Source organism: Branchiostoma lanceolatum, chromosome 19 (assembly GCF_035083965.1).
Source record: "Branchiostoma lanceolatum isolate klBraLanc5 chromosome 19, klBraLanc5.hap2, whole genome shotgun sequence".
NCBI classification, from domain to species: domain Eukaryota; kingdom Metazoa; phylum Chordata; class Leptocardii; order Amphioxiformes; family Branchiostomatidae; genus Branchiostoma; species Branchiostoma lanceolatum.
Genome location: NC_089740.1, coordinates 6,064,649 through 6,087,164, shown reverse-complemented (window position 1 = coordinate 6,087,164; position 22,516 = coordinate 6,064,649). Strand labels below are relative to the sequence as shown.

Below are 22,516 nucleotides of genomic sequence, written 5' to 3'. Positions count from 1 at the left end.
TGAAATAGTACAGTCAATACATATGAATAGAATAAATCTGGCACGTTTTAAGGTGTTTCTAGTCAGGCTTTCCATTTTGTCCCTATTTCGTTATGTCGCCAACCGTGTTGAACAAAAATGCTTAAACTGAACGCGTCAAAAACCAGCAGGACCCACACCTCTGCTTGGAGAATAGTTTATTTATTTGACCTACATGTACGTTTATGCAAGGCTATCTGTTTACATGACCTGACACTGTCCCATGTCCCATTGAAAGGCAGTGGGTTAACAAACTTTCCTTACTAATTATGCAAATTAGCTCCTTATTAGTGGGGGTTCTGGATTAAGTTCCAGAGGTTCATGTTCAGCTTAGAACCTATACTCAAGTCTGAACCTGAACTCAAGCCATGGCATATGTGTGTTAGAAATATTTTTTTTTCAGTTGCATACAAAATTGCATGTTGGCAAACATTTTGCATGCAAAATATAATACAAGCAAAATTATACACAGTATACAAGTTTTTAAGAAATCAATACCTTTTTCTAATTTAGTAAAATTTCTAATATGGCAAAAATAACAAAGAAGTACTTAATTTCGCCCCAAGAAAGAATAAAGCACGATGCTGGATTTAATCTATCATATCATCGGGAAATATCGGCCCTCTATCGACATTTGAAACTGCAGTTTCACAAATTCTCGTTAGAGGGCGTTGTGTCGTTCTCGCGTGTTATTGCGAGATTTAGCGAGAGTTCGCTAAAAATTTCAAGATGGCCGGTGTTTATTTCTATTCTTCGCCAAATGGCCGAAATCGCGGGAGTTTTTATTGCTTTTTTTGGTGTTTTTAGGCACAACTTAACAGGTTGACTACGGATGGAACTATTTAATAAACATTTCCCAATGGAAATGGGAACATCTTTACCGCAAAATCTTCCGCTGAATCGAGTTCCTCCATGACAAGGACTGACTCAGAATTTTCTGATTGTCCCGAAATAGTCCCGAAACGTAAGTTGAATTGTCCCGAACCCAAATTCTACTGTCCTCGGGACACGGGACATGGTTAATTTCGAGGCCTGCCGCAGATTTTCCATTTGCCCAAAACCGCGGATTTTAGGCCCCGCGGATCTAAGTAGACTTACAGTATTGGGATTCGGTGCAATTAAACGGAAGGTGTGTTTATCCGAGGTGCAATTAAGTGGCTTCTACTGTACAAGTGTTTCTAATATCACTGTTCAAACTGTTGGAGACCTTGAACAAGGTCCAACATGTCAACAAAGACATCTGGCACTCCTTATATAACACAGAACACATGTGAACTTTCGTCCTCCCCTGGCTGTGTTGTCATGGCAACGGATTAACTGATCCAGCACATTTTTCCTGATAACCTTGTTCCAAAACATCATCATCTACAGGCCACAAAATTTCATTTTCTTGATTGTTTTTTTCCTTCTTTCGATAAGAAGAAAAATCAGCAATAAGACCATACCAATTTAATTTCTTGGTTAACGGAATTTTTAAAAAAATGCTAGATCAACATGAAAACAGAATCTCAGGGGAAAGTTTGTACTTTGGTGCACACAGTTTCAGGGAGTGAACAGGGTCATGATCAGGTGCAAGTTTTCACCCCAGCCTTCTGTTTTAATGATGTCCTTGTGCTAATTACAGGTTTGACGTATGTCAAAGCCTGTATTGCTTTAGTACGATTGTGATCACGTGGTCTATGGGCGCCGCCATGTTGTTACGTAGCAGTGCATCAGCCAATGATATCTAATTTTGTCACTGTGACGCAAGTCATTCCTCTTACTTATTTATCGCCTTTTTACTTATTCATGACATCTGTAGCTCAGATACATCTTTTACTGAATGTATAATAGTCATATCAATATTAATTCGGTACCTTTTTACAGGGTCGTCACTATTGCTTATTCATTACATCATCTGCTGAATATTTAACATTATCAATCATTGCCATCATTCAATATTCATTCATTTGCAGTTCAAGCTTTTTGTACTGTCTAGGCCAGCCAGTCTTCCCACTAGAAATACCACCGACTAAGCTGGTAACTTTTGTTTGTGGGTTAACACTACATGAAAATGCAGTTGAATTGATGCTGAATAGAGATTAACCAATACTAAACAACTGGTATCAATTAATAGGCAAGAAGATAAGTTTTTTTACTATCTTGACGAAATCCACGTTGTTAGATAATTAACATAGATAATTGATATATTCATGTGTAGTTCTGTCTCTGATCGAAGGTAATTAACATATTAATAGAAACTGCTATAACACCTCACTGGTAAAGGAAAGGTGTTTCATCTTTAAGTCATATGTACTTATCATTATCATCTTTATGTGTATTATGTTAATATGGACCTCATTTGCATAATTTATGCAGAAACTTCATATTTCCCTTATGCTAAATGCTACACATGTCATATAAGAGGTGAATGTCGTTGTAGGACAGGCGAATACAATTGAATGTTCAGTATGCTAATTATGGCCTCATTTGCATTATTAATGATTTATGGAAAATCTATGTTTTCCTTACAATAAACATTACAGATGTCATATTGGAGGTGTAGGCAGCTTTAGGATAGTCGAAAATAATGGAGGAGCATTATGCTAATGAGGGCTTCATTTGCATAATTTATGCAGAAAAGTTATACTTCCTTTAGGGTAAATGCTAGGGATGTGATATTAGTGATGTGGGTAGCTTTAGTAAAGGTGAATACAATGGAATGTATGTTATGCTAACGAGGACCTCATTTGCATTATTATTGAAGAAACTTCATATTTCCTGTACGATGAATACTACGGATGCCACATTGGATGTGTACATGTAGGTAGCTTTACTAAAACCATTATCTTTAGGTGTGTTATGCTGATGATGACTTTATTTGCAAAATCAAATGCAAAAATGGTAGGGGCTTCATATTCGACATATATCAGTGGTAGAAATACTTTTTTTCAGTGTTCTGCAATATTGCAGAATGTCAAAAAAAATTTTCTGCAATTTCAAAATATTTCTGCAAATACACAAGACACCTTCTGTACTTGATAATGCCTATGTACTTATATTTACATCATATCTAGATTTGCAACATTGCTGTTATTCTTTATTCTCACTCTATCTTCAATTTTTACTAGCAAAATTTGAAACAGGAATAACATACATGTGCGTGAAAAATATTCAAATGAATAGCAAAAATTGCAACAGCAAAAGCGTATCTATTCAATATTAAAATAATGAAAAATTCAAAATAAAGAAACCTCACGCAAACCTTGCCCTCTGCGTAATTTTATTTTTTATAAATTTGAAAAATTGCCATCGGTTTTAAACATCGGACTCCGAGTTCGAACAATCGGCAATCAAGACGGCCCGGGATGTTATTGTTTTTCACGTGGGCGCCCCCCTCCCCACTGTCTCGGCACAGGAGGAAATGTCCCGCCTTCTCCACGCAAGGCGGTGCACTAGATCTATCTGAGTAGTTCTCAACTTCATCGCTGCCATCTGGGCTTGAAGGACCACGGACTAATGTAGCAGCCACCGTTTCGTTCCTTCTGTCATCGCGCCCATGTCCCGAGTTCAGGCCTCGAAGAAATCGCATGCTTGCGACATATTAGAAACATCCGGGAATTGTTTTCCCGACTTTTGCCGACCTCGAGATCGTGACCGCGGAGATTAGCGAGGGTTGACGGAAATGCACGAATTTGACATTTTCTCACATGATTCGTCTCCGAAGTTATCACGGAAAGGGTCGAAACCCCCCCGAAAAAACTGACCTCAAGTAGCACCAGGCGAGAGTCGGAACGCACCGAAACGCCGCCATCTTGCGCGGCGGTGTGGGCTTCAGTATATATCTACAGCGCCGCGCCGCTAGTTTGCTTACTAGTAAGGCTATATGAATTATAATCTCCTGAATTGAGAGCCATTGAATCCCGAGTCTGATTTTTTTCTTCGGCAAAATTGCAGATTGTTTAATTTTTCTTCTGCAATCTTGAAAATCTTTATGCATTTTGCAGATTGCAGACGGGTATTTCGAACGCTGTATATGTAGCTTGAATAAACAACGATGCTGTTTCATACCTCTTTTATGAATGGAGATAAATATTCTTTATTTAGGGTGGCAGAAGTTAGGGTGGCAGAAGATGATTACCGAGTAGTTTTGAGGCTTCCGGGAGTCAGATGTGACATCATAATATTATACCAGTGCAAAGGTGTAAATGGTAGGGTAGGGTGGCAGCCGCAGACAAAACAGACGAACATTGATGCGAGACATGGTATATGCGATGTCGTTCTTATAATCAAATTAACATGGCATTACTAATTAGTAAATTATTGTGAATAAAAAATACTTTTAATCTCCGTGGAGGAGGGTACTCGCGACAGTTATGAAAATCGACAGTATGTGTGCCTCTGACCATGGATACGCTGGTGCAATGGCATTATTATCCCTATATAATGTTCTTGGTTGGTATTGATTAGGCTAATAATGTCTTCTCCATAGGCAAACCTGTCTGTATTTGCCGCTAGCGCAAATATTTACTCTAGTTATTTTTTAAATCTGTTAACCAAGAAATTAAATTGGTGTGGCCTAAGCACTGATTAGTGACTGGTGAAATTGCTGGCTGTACATTCAGACAAATTGCTGTAGGCAACACAGGAAGAAGATGACAACTGATCATGATATCTAGCCTATAAAACCCTTAGATTTCCTTTGCATCACAAATCAGATCACTAACCTACAAGTACAGGAAACACACCAGACTTGAAACAAGCCTTGGCAGATAAGATTATATAACTCAAATTCAAGATGATACTGATTTTGATGCACATGCAATGTTTTCGTCTTTTTCCAGTGCTACACTTTCATCTTTTTGTTAAGAATTGCATGTTTTTAGTCACACAAAAATTATATACTTGAATGTTCCAGTTTTATCTACATGTATGTACAGTATAATAAAATTGAGACCTATACCTAACACTAGTAAGTTAGTACTCTGGTGGCCATTATACTGACTTTTGGGTTAATTTTCGAAAGATACTTTTTAAACTTTAGGAAAAAATACAATACATAACAGAAATCACTGAATGAAAAATTATGCATAATAAAGTCTAGCTAATAATCAAGAAAATCAGTCATAGTCTCATACAACCCAATTAAACTTATCATTACATTAGCTGGACCATATCTCACATACAGACAAGATCTACACATGACCTTAGATGACCCCATCACAGTGAGTCACTACCAACATACCTTCTCAGTGAGTTTTTCAGGGTCAACTCTAGAGCCAATACTTATCAGGTTTAGCAAGAGAAAATTAGTACAATTATTTGTAATTCTGATGGTTGATGGATTGAGTTATAGATAATGCAAGATGTCTTGAAATTTCTGACAAACTATAGGTAAAAATACATGTACATGTACAAGGAATATAATTATAACTTTATTGCAAGTTCATGCCCGAAGGCTAATTGCAGACAAACAAGTACATGGGAATACATGGGAATCAAAAATAGTTATAAATCAATATTATTACAGAAAATCAAAATATTATATTATCAACGCCAAACTGAATGCCCTATGCATGTACAGGTAGGTAGGGCACTTATGTTAACTTTGTATAACAGTGTACTGGATGACAAAGTTATTTGTACACGACCAAGTGTTTTATTCAATACCAGGGCTCAAAATTCATTTTTTCGGAATACATTGTAGGTGCACTGGCGTACCTAACCTAAAAATTTAAGTGCACAGAAAGCATTTTGGGTGCACAACACAAAATAAAATAGAATGTCAGCAAAATGTATTTACAAGAACTTTGATATGAAATTCTATAGCTAACTTAAGAATTCTTGAAGAAGTAATACATCAAACAAACAGTGACAGAACCTTTAAGTGACATCCCCCCTACTGCCTGTCCCTTTGGAGGATGTACGACAGACAAGACAGTCCTGTGACTCACAGTTAGGGATAGGTGACACGCCAAGCATTTATCTATAAATTACAGTCAAACCTGTACAAGTCACCACCTCTACATACACATGTACCCTGTAAATGTCTTTGTTTTCTTAGTGTAGGGCATCCGGAAGACGCCCTGACGCCTTCCAAGCTAATAGCCTGTCCCTTGAATAATTTTCCCCATTGACAAGCATTATGAATCCTGTCCATATAGTGACCACCCATCCACATGGACTGACGTCTTCTTGGGCAGTTTTGAATGTATAAAAAATGCTGAACCTTCAAATTAGAAAAATAAATCTGCTTGAAATATATTTATAGAGTATTGTTGTGTCAAAGCACATGCGTCAACGTGACGTCAAACGACCAATACAAAGTATCAATAACAAGGCCATGACGTTATCTATTAGGAAATGCAGACAATGACGAAACTACTATGTCAATAATAGCAACAAGCAAGAAATCAAAGTGGTATGGCCTTACTACTGTAAATTGTGAAACTTTCGCGGTGGTTTTATTTCTGCGACTTTTCGCTGTAGTTGCTCTACCGTGAACTCCTGCCACAGCGAAATATATGTCTTCCTTGTATGACAAATTTATAACACAGCGAAAAATTATTTTTCCCTTCCATTGTGAAACAAGACCACTGCGAAAATGAATACTGCAAATGCAGAAATTTTCGCTGTGGCTTCACCGCAAACCTAAAACCTCTGCAAAAATATTTCTTTCCATTTCTGCACAGTTACGTGACTATAGCACTATCACCACCGCTAACACTCCATTTTCTCCTTACCCCGAAATTTAATCAATGCAAAATTAAATGCATTTACAGTAAATTTAAAGGAAACCCAGAACTGTATGAAGCTTAGACAAACCATGTTGTTTATACAATCCTCCCCTACCCTTGGGTCCAAGTTTCTTTCCGCTATCGCCACGGCAAACACAAATCCATTTTCTCCTTACGGCAAAAATAATCATTGCAAATTTAAAACGCATTTACAGTAAATTCAAAGGAAACCTAGAGCTGTATGAAGCTTAGACAAACCATGTTGTTTATACAATCCTCCCCCACCCTTGAGCTCGAGGGTTTTAGCACACTGACCTCCCCACCCGTCACATTCACATCTCCTGATGTCAAACAGATTTAGGAGGTCCGTGGTCAAGGTCTGTTTGTCTCAGTGCCAGGACTGTTCTCTGTAGAGGCTTGGTGATCACACATCCATGCAAATCCCTGGAAAAACCACTCCCTGCTTTAACCTTTGGCAAACTAAAGATAATCCTTAGAACTAACCCTGATAATGTAGCGTTCCCCTTACCAATACAGTTGTATGGTAGGTAGTCCCGTAGCCTTTTTGAAGCTTTTAAGTTATAGGCTACATGTATCTATCTATCTACACTGTTGAAACGCTATAAAAATCCACATTATGAAAAGATAAAGGCAGTCCCATAGCCTGTTTGAGGCCGTAGGAGCAGTGGGTTGTTATCCACTGTGTCTGGGTCACAGTATTGGAAAGCGGAGCCCAACCCTCTCCTTCCACCGCCTTTTACCTCCCCAACCGAAGTCAGGTACCCATTTTACACCTGGGTGAAGTGAGGGAAGCCGTGTTAACTGCATTTCCAAAAGGACACAAGGGGATTCAAACTCAAAACCTCTTACGCTAACACGACGTTTTTTTCGATAGCTAGTAGTACAATGTGAACTGGCCACGGCTTGCGCTTTCAGCCAAGCACACTAGGTCTCCCCTACTCTTCTCTAAAAGTGGTTTGGATTCTTTTACATGCATTTAGGGTTGACGCCTAAGGCTCTCCCATACACAGGGCCGTCGACTTGAAAAGACGAAGTCACAAATGCAATCCCTTACCCCATGCCTAAGCCGGTGCGAACCCAAGCCCCGTACATCCACGGAATTTGATCCATATGGTAATGGCTTTGCTTTTGTCACTTGGACATGATACTGTACATAGCATTCTCCCTAGTATAGTATAATCTAGTAATACAGGCTCTGTTGTTGTACTTTTACACAGAGGCCTGCCATACCGAGAAATACTGTAAATGCAGAAATGTTTGCGGTGGTTTCATGTTTGCAGTTTTCACAGCAATCGTTTCACCGCAAACTTTAAGCAACCGCAAACATTTTTATCAAATAATGTAGCAGTATGTGACTATAGTATAGCGCTGCCGCTAACTTAAAACTACCACGAACACCCCATTTTCAAAACAACATGAACTTGAAAAGCATTTACAGTATTACCATCATACCAAAAAGGCTTTCCACCCAGTACTAAAATACAACATTAGATTTTCCTTCCTGCATTCAAATTCTATGTCATCTTTTTTCCTTCCTGCATTCAAATTCTATGTCATCTATTATTTGATTGATTTGAAAGCTTTTAGTATTTTCTAATCCCTCAGGAAAGATCTCATTTGCATATTTTCAGATTCAAATATTTCATGTAAATATTTGCAGAAAACCATGCCCTCAAGCATAGTAATCTATCACCTTTTGACATGTACAATAACACATTTTATCCATTGTCAATCTAACTTTTCTGCTTTTGGTATCATATTCAATAACTCAGCTAAAAATTGCATGCTAATCTGTATCTATATGGTCGATATGCTAAGATTATAATAATAATTCATATCCTTGGAATCATACTATTTCGTGTAACTCGTGATTTTAACTCTGAGAGACACTCCCCAGTTTATTTTGGGTCTCAAGCAGGGCTCTAGCCAATCCAATTTCATTTCTTTCCATCACCCCAATCTTCATTGAAGGTAAAATCTTAAAAATACATTTTTTGGTCCATCATTGTGTACAAATTTCTAACATTGTTCAATTTCCAGGTCAGTGTTCGGATGTGGTATGTTCAATAAATTTGCGCAAGTCACCTTATTCGTAGCTAGGTGACCAAACTTCGCGTAATCGCCTTTCTTGATTCTAACGTAACTTGTATATGGGGTTCTTTTGAATTCAGAGTGTATTTAGCATTGTCGGGATCCCCCTTCCAGACCCCCATCGGAGTGTGCACTAGTCAGGATTCGTAGGGAAATATGTAATATATGTAATTCGTACGAATCGTAGGGAGGGGACCAGATTTTACGTAATTGCCTTCCATGATTTTAGCGTGATACGTTGGGGGCTCTTCTGAATTCAGCATAAAGCGTTGTTTGAACCCCTTCCAGACCCTCATTGGGGTGTGCAGTAGTCAGGATTCTCAGAAAACCATGTCAATGACCCTGAGTACACTTGTGATCTATGTCGGTTATATATAAACCAATCTGTACTCCAAACATGTTAAACATGAGATGCAGATTAAAATTCTTGCTATGGATCTGTTGTACAGGGTTCAAAACAAGATGAAATCCTTCCCTAGCCTACGGCGCTACCAGTATCTCGAGCCTTACGGCTTGCACGTTACCGCATTGTCAAAATTTCTCACACATTTTCCACAAGTTTGGTATGTCACAGCTGTTCTTCCATAAAAATCAAAATTTTAAACAGCAGATTTAGCATTTAATACATTCTTGTAATGATTAATAAATGAATGAATGATAAGTATATTACAAAACACAATAAATTCTGAATTATGGGCTATCGACTGTTTTATGCTTTTGTTCAAAAGACCATAAAATATCAACATTCTAAACAGCAGATTTAGCATTTAATACAATCTTGTAATGATCAATAAATGAATGAATAATAAGTATATCATCACAACAATAAATTCTGAATTATGGGCTATGAACTGTTTTACACTTTTGTTCAAAGAGCAATAGTCTACAATTAACACTACGGAAATCTCATACGCCATAGTGAGCCGACGCCTAACCTCTGCTTGGAGAGTAGCTAATAACATTCACCAGGCAAACAACATCTAAGTTAATGGACTGTACCACACTAACTTAAAATTAGGGGTGTCATTCTATGATTTTACATTACCGCAAAAAACAATTACGTTACCCAAAATCGCAGTGCATTATCAGGACCTCAATAACTACCTACAGGCCAAGATACAAAAAAATGCATCAAAAGGATCTCCAGTTATAGCTGCAAACACACAAACACAGAAACAGTACCCCCGTTGGTAGTGAACCTCCTTCACAGAGGTAACAATAACCAAATGTTGTCTAGAAATGACAGTTTGAATTTTGAGGCTATCCTCCAGCTCCATGCAAATTCAAATTCTCAGGCAGGCAACAACAACAAAATGTTGTCTAGAAATGACAGTTTGACTTTTAAGGCTATCCCCAGCTCCATGCAAATTCCAATTCTTAGGTTGGTAAATTCAAATTCTTAGGTTGGTAACAACAACCAAATGTTGTCTAGAAATGAAAGTTCGACTTATGAGGCTATCCCCAAGCTCCATGCAAATTCAAATTCTCAGGCAGGACAGCAAGGCCAACAACATCGAGATAATTCAATTTCCCATTCCACCGGGGATGCATAATACCCCATCTTAATAACCTTACAGATTCTATCAATCTAAAGAAAAGCACTCAATGCCATTTACGTTTTACCACTACAATACAATGTTTCATAATGATACAAATATGCTAAAAAGTCATTGTACAGGCCATTTACATGAAGGCTTTGTTCTCAAGAATATTTCGAAGAAAAAAAAACTGTAAGAAAGGGCTTTTCTAACAAAATATTTATCCTTTGCAAAGCCTTTAGATCTGTGTTGCAACGTTATGGCTTTCCTATAGAACAAATTGAAAAATGACTTGGTATGCAGTAAACATATCAAATTGAATAAGATGAAAAGAACTGGGTTATAATTTTGCATCATTCTAAATGCCTGCCTTTGACAGAGATGTTATTTGCATACACATTATTAATGTAGGTTCCAAGAAATGCTGTATGTTCAAACAACTAGTAGTTATAGAATAATCAAATCTGTGTGAACATGATAATCTCCTACTAGATATACATGTACTGTAGGGTCTGGGTCATTGGGAAATGTACAAAATACCATTACTAAATAATATCAAAATATTATTGACCAATACTACACACATGCACACATCATCTACGTATTAGAGCTTGCGATAAAAGCATTTTGTGTACATTTCATATCATTGGTAAAACAAATCTATATAAAACAGATCATTTACATTTGATAAATGTCTTTTGGCACTTGTTCAAACTGTTATTCAGAGGTGCTTTTCCAGCAATAAATCATTCTCTACAAATACATGTGATGTGCATGATATATAAAAATAGAGAGAAAGAGAGAAGGGCTATAACCTGACTGCAGAAGGGCTATGACCCAGAGTAACATATATGATACAGTTTTGAATTATGAATATGATTTGAATATCTGAGAGAAAAAAATATCAAAGTACATGTACTACTGTAGCAATTCAAATGACCATTTAGATGAAAGAACCATTCTACTTGCTTTAAACGTTCAAAGTTATCAAAAAGATCTGAAAGAAATTTGATTGAAATATAGGAATTGAAGCATAATTTGCTAAAAGCGTAATCTAGCTGTAGATGGAGAAAGGGGGTTTTAAGTTTGCGGATGAAACAATACTGTAGTACAAAAATCAGCAAGACCTAACAAACATTCGCAGTGACGCAGTTTTGTAATGGAGAGGTCCCCGCAAAAATAAAACCACTGGAAATATTCCAAGACTTACGGTAACACGCAGCCTTTCACATTGTTTTGAAGTACAACTACAAGAGAACCAGGTGGGTAGATGAGTATGTACTTCTGCCAGCTAGATCCAGCGATGTTGTGTCTTCGCTATGACGTTGCCGCCTACACTACGACCACTCACATGTCACTCCAGACATTGTTTTGTTTCCTGGTTACCTGATCCAACAACTTATCGCTGGTGAATCTGTTTTTCCTTGACGGAGAAAGCCGTATCGAATGTACAAAGCAATTCTACTGGCATAGTCGGCCACCTTGGACTAGATAGAATCTAGAGAACTTTTGCTATTTGTAGCTTCCTCTGTAGAATTATCTAAACACACTTTCACCTGCAATTCAAAAGAAAGCTTCTAGGGGTTGCTGTGAAATTTTATCGCCATTCTCTATGGTAACACAGCCTAACTTAGCAGCTGAATGAAATGTTACGCTGTGCAGTTAGTGTTCATCTACCATTTATCACCATTATTCAGTTGCTATATACATACACTAAATGGTCAATACAATGTTACATAACTTTGTCATAAGATACAACCAGTAGACTGGTCATAGATATAGGTCAAGTAGTGATAGTACCAAATGACATAATCGGCTAACCGTAGTTCTGATGATTCTGTGTTATTTTACAACCCAACCTGTATAATCTCGTAACCTCATGAGTTTCCAATGGTGACATTTTATGATATTCTCTTTTCTGCAAGGACCTCCACAGAAAAAGCACTTAAGAAAATTCACTGAAATTTTAAACAGGCCACAATATGCATGTAGGGTTCTTATCTCCAAGCAGATGTAGGGTTAGGCTCAGTGTTCCATGTGCTTTTTTGCAGCATTTAGTACATCTTATAGTTATAGCGGTGAACTTTTTTTTAACCAAATGGGCCGTTCCAAAAAAAAAATGAGGAGGGGGGGTTGACGACACCCCCAATTAGCTTCCAACCCCCTTCATCCTGCAATCCCAATCCTAAACTTTTCCAACCCCCTCTGTCCTGAAATCCCAATCCTAAACACTTCCAACCCCCTTCATCCTGCAATCCCAATCCTAATCAACCCCCTTCATCCTGCAATCCCAATCCTAATCAACCCCCTTCATCCTGCAATCCCAATCCTAAACACTTCAAACCCCCTCTGTCCTGAAATCCCAATCCTAAACACTTCCAACCCCCTTCATCCTGCAATCCCAATCCTAATCAACCCCCTGCAATCCCAATCCTAAACACTTCCAACCCCCTTTATCCTGAAATCCCAATCCTAAACACTTCCAACCCCCTTCATCCTGCAATCCCAATCCTAATCCTTGCATCGACTTGTTGAAGGTTCTGCCATAATCTCCAAGCAGATCTATACTGGGCGCGAAAATCGTATATGCTGGACCTTCTCTGGCTAGCATACTAGTATACGATTTTCGCGCCCGGTGTAGATCTGCTTGGAGATTAGTTCTGCCACACAACTAAGGGCCTCTTTAGACCTACGACATTTTACAGTCGTGCGATCATCATCGTGGGCGACGTCGCCGGCGACGGTATTTTTTGGCCATCTAAAGACGATCAAAACAATCGTGCGACGGCAATAAACGGGAAATCCTCGAATTGTCGTGCGACCACCTCGGACCCAGTCGCACGATGTTCAGCGGGGGGCCTGTGGCTGTGTTTTTCTCGTCTAAAGAAGAATCGTCGCCGGCGACGGAAGTACGAAAAAAAAGAAAAGTGGGTGATATGCTAATAAGCCTACAGCGTGCTGTTTCCTGTCCGGGAAGGAAAGTTTCTATCGTTTTCTTTGTAAATATGCATGGCGTCAGCAATGGAAACATATTTTTCTCATCCGAAACCGGTTATATTCCGGCGCGACGCCCTGCTACCAGTGGCTACTTCTCTAGTATGCCCCTATACCTCGATCCCCGGGACATCCCCGGCGGCGGCCACGAACTCGGGCTAAATCCCGTCTGTCTCTGTACCAGCCTCAATCTCTTTCTTTGTTGAGCACCGTTCTCAACGTCTCATCTGCAGGGCATTTGTTGCAAAGTCAGTAAAAGCTTCATCTTTTGACGAAAACAAGCGGTTCCCCCGCCATTTTGAATTTGAGCGCAAGAGGTCACTTTGGGTCACACGTGCACATCGATGGAATTCTGTGCCGCGGGGGTCCCGTGATATTTCCTGACCGTGTGTCTAAAGAAAACCGTCGCCTACCACGATGATCGAACGGCTGTATAACATTGTAGGTCTAAAGTGCACCTAAGCAAGTTCTGTGCTTTACTTTGGAGTCCATACATATAAGTGGACATTTTCTTGTGTTCACATTCCTGGATCGCATTATTTGTATCTAGCCTGGGTGCCATCCTAATTTCTACCGGGGCTCCTACACTCGCTAAATTTTTTGAGGGTAGCGAGTGTAGGAGCCCCGGTAGAAATTAGGATGGCACCCAGGCTAATTTGTATCCACCGCCGGATCCGGAGGTAGTTTGGGGAGAATTCATCCAATTCAATCCTATCGAAAATTGAGTGTGAACGCGAAACACGATTGATTCACCGGGGATTTCGGCTGGTTCCGGCATCGCGCGGGAAAACAAACACCATCGGACTCAAATCACGGCATCAACTTTAATCCACTTGGCGAAAAGCAGTGTGAACACAAAAATCAATCACGATCGGATTTATTCTATCGCGATTAATGTTTAATCCGATCCATTTTTTTTTAGTGTGAGCGGGGTCCAATTGGTTATGCCAAGTAGGTTCTATTAAAAAAAAACCTTGGTAACTGCTTGCCTCTGCCTTTAGTCCCTAGTCTCAACTCACTGTCTTTACTTGCATAATGTGGGATAATTATTTTTGAGCCTTGGTGCGAAGTGATGCCTGCAGACTCAAGCTATTGACAAGCTTGCATGAATAGGTCTGCCTAGCCTTTGAACAGTATGCAAAGTACTAATGTGTGAATTGCATGTCTATCCATAAATTCAAGTCATGAATTTATTTGTGCCCTGAAAGAACACTGGAAGTTTTCATAATGAAAAAGTCAGAAACTGATCACCATGTCCAGCTCATAGTGCCAGGACACAAGCATAATAGGGATAAAGGAATTTGAATTAACTGGTGTACATTCAATGCACGTTTATTAACTTTATACATACCTTGGTGTACTTGTATATAAGGTCCAGAATTACCGATATGTATACCCAAACTTTCTGTCATAATCTGAGTATGGATATAGGCAAGCTAAGGTTTTATTAGGCATGTAAAACGTCATATTCCATGGAAAAACATCTAGAACTAGATGATTTTGATTTACGCTCAGCAATTAGTAAAATTAGAATTAGAATTAGTGCCCACCCCCTTGAAATAGAGAGGGGCGATACTAAAAGCTACTTGTGTACAAGGAGGTTATATCAAGGAGGTTATACCTCCTTGCTGTGTACGAAAGAACTTGTAAATACTGCATGTCAAGCATGGTGGAAGACAAAACACATTTTGTTTCAAGTTGCCCCTTCGTTCTACGATCAAGAAAGAAAGGCGCTGTTTCAAGAGGCCACCAAATTCCATCCAAATTTGTCCATGTTATGTAACAGACAAAAAGAAAACTACTCTCCTCTAAAGACCAACCCTGAACTAGAAAACCACCCAATAAATTCAGCTAACGTAAACTCCCTAGCCTGGATGCCAGACCCCCAAACTCTGAAATATCTACCCCACACGATAGATATTTCAGAGTTTGGGGGTCTGGCATCCAGGCTTATAAACTCCCAGACCTCGAGTCTGCTTCTGAATGCCGTGGTGTTCACATCAGTGGAGGGCTCCCTGTCTAAGACAGTTGAAGTTAAATTACTTCAGCACACATTTCAAATGTAGAAAATAATTATCAATGTACAGTTGCACATAAACAAGTCAGCTTTGTAGTAACTAACCAAGAATATGAAGCAATGACAACACTCTGTCATGCTCTGACTGGTAGAATGTCTCAGACATTGGCTGTCAGTATACAAATTACATGTATAGTTCTACAGAGCCCCAGGGAGTCTATACTGGTTTCTGTCAGACTACCAACGAGACACCACAATTACATGTATATAGTACATGTAAGGCATATTTCAAGACACACAGCTATCAAAGCTAATTCTCTTCACCGGAAAATATAGATGCAATTCCAACTTTGAAGGGGTTGCTTGGCAGTTGAAAACACAATGTTATGGTTTTCGGAAAGTTGCGTATTGTATTGATTACGAGCTTTGTTACACCTATACATGTGATGTATGATGTATCTGGGTTATTTTTCTTTGACAATGTTTTCTTCAAAAACTAGTGAGAAAAATACAAGATTTGTAAAACTTGAGACGTCAGTTAATATGCAAATGATTTCCTGTCATCTGCTCTGATCCCATTCCATTGTTCTTGGAGCCAGGCGGGTAGAGATCCCCTACAGAGGATAATCCATTTATGATGTTGGGATGAGGGTTGGAGTATAGGAGGAGGACCCTGGGTCCTGGATTCTTGATAAAGTGGGATCATTCGTCTTCCACTGTCTCGGAAAAAGAAGTCAAACCCAAATAAGATAGAATTTAGTGTTAGTATTTAGACTAGAAAAGTCACAATATGCTGTATTGTTATATATTGTCTGTCCGTCCTTTCATGTTACTTGCAATTAGCCTACGGGCAAGAACTTGCAATAAACTTTTGTATTCACGCTGCACAAAAAAAGTGGCTGAAAAATCAGGGTGGGTTTTTTCAATCAAGGGTGGATGGCTAAAATGGATAGGTTTCAGGCTGTGGTCTGGTCACACTAAGGACCTCCTTGGTCACACCAGGATTTGTGACACATATGGAAGCAACTCCTGCTGGCCCCCCAAGTAGAGAAGCACAATCATTTACACTCATGCCATGAGACTTCTTCATAACACCAGTACAAGTGTGAAGCTTGTGTGGCCAAACAATAGCAATGACTTTCCTCTTTTGAATTTGCAGTTATGGAACTCGGGACTTCTGAGAAAATAATTAGTATACGATTTTCCCAGATCAGGCAAAAGCCTCCCAAGTTGGGAGTCCTTTGTAGCCTCCGATGCAGATTCAACCCGGCTATTTTCTTTTTCAAGTTACTGTTTTTATACTATTATATTTTTTTCTTCTTATTGCTGGCCGGCCAGCAATAAGAAAAAAAAAAATAGTATAAAAACAATAACTTGAAAAAGAAAACAGCCGGGTTGAGTCTGCATCGGAGGCTAAGTCCTTTGCCTAATCTGGGAAAATCGTATATTATCTTATATAAAACTTATTATCAAATTTAATTTAAAAAATTTAAATTCTTCTTTTCTCAGAAAAAAAGCTAGCTAAGTTGCCCTGATCTAGAGACTAGAACAGGGTCCAATACACATCTGTGCCTGGGCACTGTCTGGCCAGTGGTGTTTCTTATGAAACCAAGGAAACAAACAAGAGTCAAGACTGTTTCATTGTCTGCAAAAAGCATCGCATCGCATCATGAATGGCAGGTATTGAAATGTACAACCCCTTTTCAGCATATTTTCTTCATTATTATCTCCATGAAAAATGGAGATATTGTTTTGGGTGTGTCTGTGTGTCTGTTTGTTTGTCTGTGTTTCCGGACTACTGTAGTCAGCATAACTCAAGAACCTCTTGATGGATTGCGATGATATTTGGTATGTGGGCAGGTGTTGTGAAGCCGAAATTCAAGGTCGATTTTTGGCCCCCTGGTATGTGACCTTGGTACTGCAGCAGAACTTCAATTTTTGTATCTTTTGACCTGGACGTGCTGTGGTCTTGATTTCTGGGTGGCAGATAGCTTGTGATGTAATAAAGAAGTGGTGTAGGTTTGGGCCCCCTAGCAGCTTCCTCTGGAACTGCAGGGGAGTTTTTGTGAAAATCTTCTAAGGAGAATAACTGAACAAAGGAACAACGGATTTCCATGATATTTAGTATGCTGGTAGCTTAGATAGAGATATACACAATAAAGTGCAAATTATGCTAATTAGGACTTAATTTGCATATCTAATGAGGAAAATCTATATTTGCAGTGTTTTCCATTATCAGACTCAAATACATGAATCGCATGTAGTTTATGGAAAGTGGATCATCAACAGATACCAATTATGCAAATAAATTCCTAATTTGCATAATTTACGCAAAAACACCATAATTCATCTGATCGGAAAATTACAGGACTGTCAATATTGCAACATGTGTAAGTTAGATAAAGGTGTTTATGACCAAGCATATATTATGCAAATGTGTAAGTCATTTGTATGAATAGAATTGTTCATGGAGATATGAGGTCGTGGAACTCTTGTTTTGTCTATTTTTGGTGTTTGTGAACTGTACAAAAACAAAACAAAAACTCCCGGACACCACCTCAATAGTAGATAGGCAACAACATCCCAGTGCACTGGAGGACCCCCATGGTGGTCTAATCACTTAGGTACACTTTAGACTGCCAGATGTAATGAAGCTCTTCTTCTTTGGAAACACTCATATCTTTTTCCAAGAGGGTAGAATACAATTTGATTTATTCTAGAGAGTCTAGTTTGAAGGGTATCAATAAAGTTTGATTATTTTCTCTCTGGTAAGGATGATTTTTACAGAAACTGGTGAACTGTAAACAGGCACCCCACTGGGCAGTCAGGCTGATAAGAAGTACAAAAGCCATGTCACATGGCATGTGTGGCCATGTGTTGGTTTCGCACTGTGTTGTTTTGGATGGAGGATAACAGTTTTTTAGAGTTGTTTGTATGGTGCAATAATGTTGTAACCTCCCTCCCTGAATATCGGTAAGCAATTCTATAGAGTTGATCAAACTTGCTATGAAAGAAACAGTAGGAAAATCTACTTTCTGTATTGGCCTAAAACTACATAGCTGGGAGTCTTTATCCAATCAGGACAGGGGTGTGAATGGCTCCCTGCTGATCCTGCTAAGGCGCAGTTTACATTACGTTTTTCGCGTCAGCGGCGAAATTTCCCGCTGTCGGGAGGCCGCTGTCGCGACGTCTCTAGACACACCGCCCGGAAATCTGACAGACACCTGCGGTGCTTGCATTTCGCCATCTTGTAGAAAGTATCGGGCGTAAGCATAACAAAAGCAAGAAACAAAATTGTATGATTGTACAACGGTAGACGGCGTCTCCCCGCCCGTATTAAACTACAATGCAAAGCCTTGTTTATGTGTAGATATTCCATGCTCATCACTCGTAAATATGGGGAGGGGGGCACAAGTACGATAAATATATCCGCGGGGAAATGAATGCACGGTACAAAAGTCGCCGCGGATCCCGCGAATCTCTCTCTCTATATATAAACCGGGGATCTAAGTAGACTTACAGTATGCTAATCAACGCGTGCTTTATGCTAATCGCCGAAACCCTGACTCCCGCTGACGCGAGCCCGACGTATTCTCTTTAGACGGAGTTTGAAGTTGACGGGGACTCCCGCTGTGCTGACGGGCGACGGCTTCGAAGCTGACGGCAAAAGTATAATGTAAAGAGAGCCTAAGTGAGCCCTGGACTGAAGTACAAATTTCATGTGTATGAATTTATGACATGACCTCGTACCAACAATTTCCTGATATGTTGCAGACCAAAAGCTTTCCCTACATGGACCAAATATGTTTGATTCTTGCGCATGGAAAATCTGCTTGTCAACACATGCAGATAGCGGATGCACTTTTTCATGAGCTGGCACCATGTTTTCCCTTCTGAGCTATTTGATTTTATCAGATTGAGGCGTATCCATCCTGTAAACTGGGCCAAAACTTGATTAAAAGATATTTCCAAGTGACCAAAACATTATAAGTTTTCACCTAATCTAATTCATTAACCAGGAAATTACAGGGTCACATTTCTCTTACAAAATTAGCATATCCATTCACCACCATGGGCAGAACAGCTACTAGTGATCTTTAAAGTAGTTGATATTTTGTTATGATCTAGCTATACACGAAGTAAAAGTAAAGTTGACCCTCTGTCCATATCTACTGCATGAATCAATCTGCTGCTCTATGCATGCTATCTATTGATCAGTACCCCCTGGAGGCTCAGCCCTGTTAATCTGTTGTTATGGTTGTGTGATAATCACTTCCCCTCCCTCTGTCCACCCATCTCTCCAAGATGCCACAAATTACAAATAATATCCTTTTCATCTAAGTGTGCAAAGTGTTAACTGATAGTCATTGTAGGGTTAATTGAGGAGTACAGAAAAATTTGCATCAGGGTGAAATATTCGCAGTGATTTCATGTTCCCGCTTTCGCGTGATCTCCCCGCAGTGAAGTCCAAACTACCGCAAAAATTTGTTTTCTATTATTACCTGTCAGACCCCCTTACTGTATAGTGCCAGAATCCTGTCCCATCCTGCCACTAACCCCCTAAATCCTAGATCCTATCCCAACCCAACTGCCAGACCCCCTTGCCAAAATCCTGTCCCGTCCTGTCACCAACCCCCTATATCCTAGATCCTGTCCCAGCCCAAATGTCAGACCCCCTAAATCCGAAGATCCTGTCCCGCCATGTTCACCAACCCCCCAAATCCTAGAATCCTGTCCCAACCCAACTGCCAGACCCCCTTATAGTGCCAAAATCCTGTCCCACCCTGTCACCAACCCCCTATATCCTAGATCCTGTCCCAGCCCAACTGTCAGACCCCCTAAATCCGAAAATCCTGTCCCGCTGTCATCAACCCCCTATATCCCAAATCCTGTCCCAGGTCGTCAACCCCCTCTCCTCATTTATTTTTTGGAACGGCCCAATGCTACCAACACATGATCACACATGCGTAAAACACTTAAACTAACCCTACATCTGCTTGGATATTCATAGATTTACATATAATTTATTATTTTATAAAAACACACTTTTTGAGGTTTGAGCAGTTGTACTCGCCATACTCTTTCACTAATGCACATTTAGTCTTAAGAAATCATTTTTCTTACCTGTAATCTTCCGTCCAGTGTCCTCTGAATGGTCACACACTTGCTTGGATGAGCCCCATTTGTCGTGATCGCTGTGATCAAACTGTCCAGTTCATCTTTCTTCTCTTTCAGTTTTTTCACCAGGCTTTCTATGGCTCTCTTGGCAAAGGTTTCGGTCTCTCCGCCCTGCCTGTGGCACATCAAACTGTGCACGATGCTCAAGCAGGCATCGTTACTCGTAACTGAGTTAGAACTAGACATTGCTAGCATTGAGGATTTCTATAAATCCTTAGAAAAAAATTATTCACAATTTTGTAAAATAAAATCTGGAGAGATCGAGCACAGAAAATTGCGACGTGGGTTTTTGTTTACGAACGTAGCTTGTGTTCTGGAGGAGGTTGGTAGAGTGTCGTGTTGTGGTCGTGTGGGTGCCGTACGCCTACGCACGACTTCCGGGGACCTACAGGAAAAAATTAAAAAGAACGGAAACAACAATGACTCAAGTTCGGGTCGTAACACAAAAACCAAACAAATCACATACCGAAAACCACAGCCACGTTTGTTGACATTTTTAAGCTACAAACGATGTTCAGATTTTATAAGGAAGATCTTGGATATATAGATAAAGGATAGACGTCTTAAGGAAGATGTTTTACCTTTATTAAGGGCAGAAATCGCGAGGTTGACCCTCTTCACTCCCCGCGCCCTCCCACGGCTCTTCCACAGGGGGTGCACCCTATCTTTCCCCGACAGCCTCCGCCTGAAAATCCTCCAACTTTGGTGGCAAAAATCTCCAGATCAGAGAAGTTCCTAGCGCTTATACTTCGTCCACATGTAGCTACATTGACTGGCAACGACTCCTGAAAACATGGAGTCGCTAAGACTTTGAGAAATGTGATTTTGGAGGTGTAAAAAACAGTGGACCTCCCGAATTTCCCACAACTTCTTCCACTGGCGCGACAGTGCAAAACATTGCCTCGCGCAGGCGCACATGGTTGGTCAAGGCCAATTAACCAATCAGAGAGCTCGATAGAGCCCGCGTTTTCATAACCACAGAGCGGCCGTGTCCTGCTCCCTGATTGGTTTTAGAGGAAAGGTGTTTTCTCACCTGGAAAGAACAATGTTGTTTTACCTGTAGGACAGGTGAATAAAGGACCTTCGGCGTGTTATTGTTTGTTCATGGGGTTCTTGCTGCACAATCTTACGCAAAGAGAACTTTTTGTGTTCATAACTCAAATACTTGCGTAAGCACGTCTGTTTTTTGAATCCCCCTTTAAATCCCTCACTTGAGAAAGGATAAAACTACAACAGTACTCATTGGCCACTTTTCGTAGGGAACACGTATCCTTGGCTTTTTATGACGTTAATTTCCCTTCCAAATCTCTCTCTTTCTCCTTCTCGCTGCTTCTCTCTCTCTCTCTCTCTCTCTCTCTCTCTCTCTCTCTCCGTCTCTCACTCTCTCAGTCTCTCTCGAACTTTAGAGAGGAGATCTAGAAACTACAAGAGTGCTCATTTGTCACTTTTTGTACGGTACACGTAACGTTATCTATGATGGGAAGAATTTCGTGAAAGTAAAGAAAAGAATATCGACTGTTCTCACGGAATTTCGATTATCTCTCTTTCCAATACTGAAGACGAATGGATTTCCTTTTCACTCTCCGGTTCCCAAGCTAGACGTTCTTTCACGAAATTCAGAATTAGCAACATTCTTGTCTGTATAAAGAAAGGGTCGTTTTTCATGCTGTCCAATGAGTCTCCGACGTTGAAAAATTGAACGATTTCTGACCGTGAGACCACTGTAAGCCCCCACAAGAGGACGTCCGGACGTGCCTAATACTTCCACTCCATCATTTTGACCATCATGGCAGTTTCCTGGAGCTATAGTGATCAAAATGATGGAGGGTTCCCTCAGTATTTGTAATTGTGGAAAATTCGTGAAATATGAAATGAAAACAGATAAGCTGTATGCCTTTTAAAATACAAACAACAGGGAAGGAAAACCCGACTGCACACTCTGA

The 22,516-nt window shown here is 39.8% G+C and overlaps 1 protein-coding gene and 1 long non-coding RNA gene across 4 annotated transcripts in view; both read right to left on the bottom strand.

The window, feature by feature from the left end:
* Positions 1-21,479, bottom strand: part of LOC136425696 (mothers against decapentaplegic homolog 4-like) — a 44,490-nt gene extending 23,011 nt beyond the window's left edge. For 2 of the 3 annotated variants that reach the window (XM_066414633.1, XM_066414636.1), the window contains exons 1-2: positions 21,155-21,478; positions 20,520-20,958 (exon numbers count right to left, since the gene is read on the bottom strand). In XM_066414633.1, coding sequence (XP_066270730.1) covers positions 20,520-20,768 — 249 coding nt within the window. In that variant the 5' untranslated portion in view covers positions 20,769-20,958; positions 21,155-21,478. Of the gene's footprint in view, positions 1-20,519; positions 20,959-21,154 lie in introns of all 3 variants that reach the window. The other variant, XM_066414634.1, reaches the window with a different exon arrangement.
* LOC136425697 (uncharacterized) lies at positions 13,643-16,648 on the bottom strand. The gene is made up of 2 exons (XR_010754107.1): positions 15,337-16,648; positions 13,643-15,239 (listed from the first exon to the last, which is right to left on the bottom strand). It is a non-coding gene; the product is annotated as an uncharacterized lncRNA (long non-coding RNA).
* Positions 21,480-22,516: the final 1,037 nt, after the last annotated feature.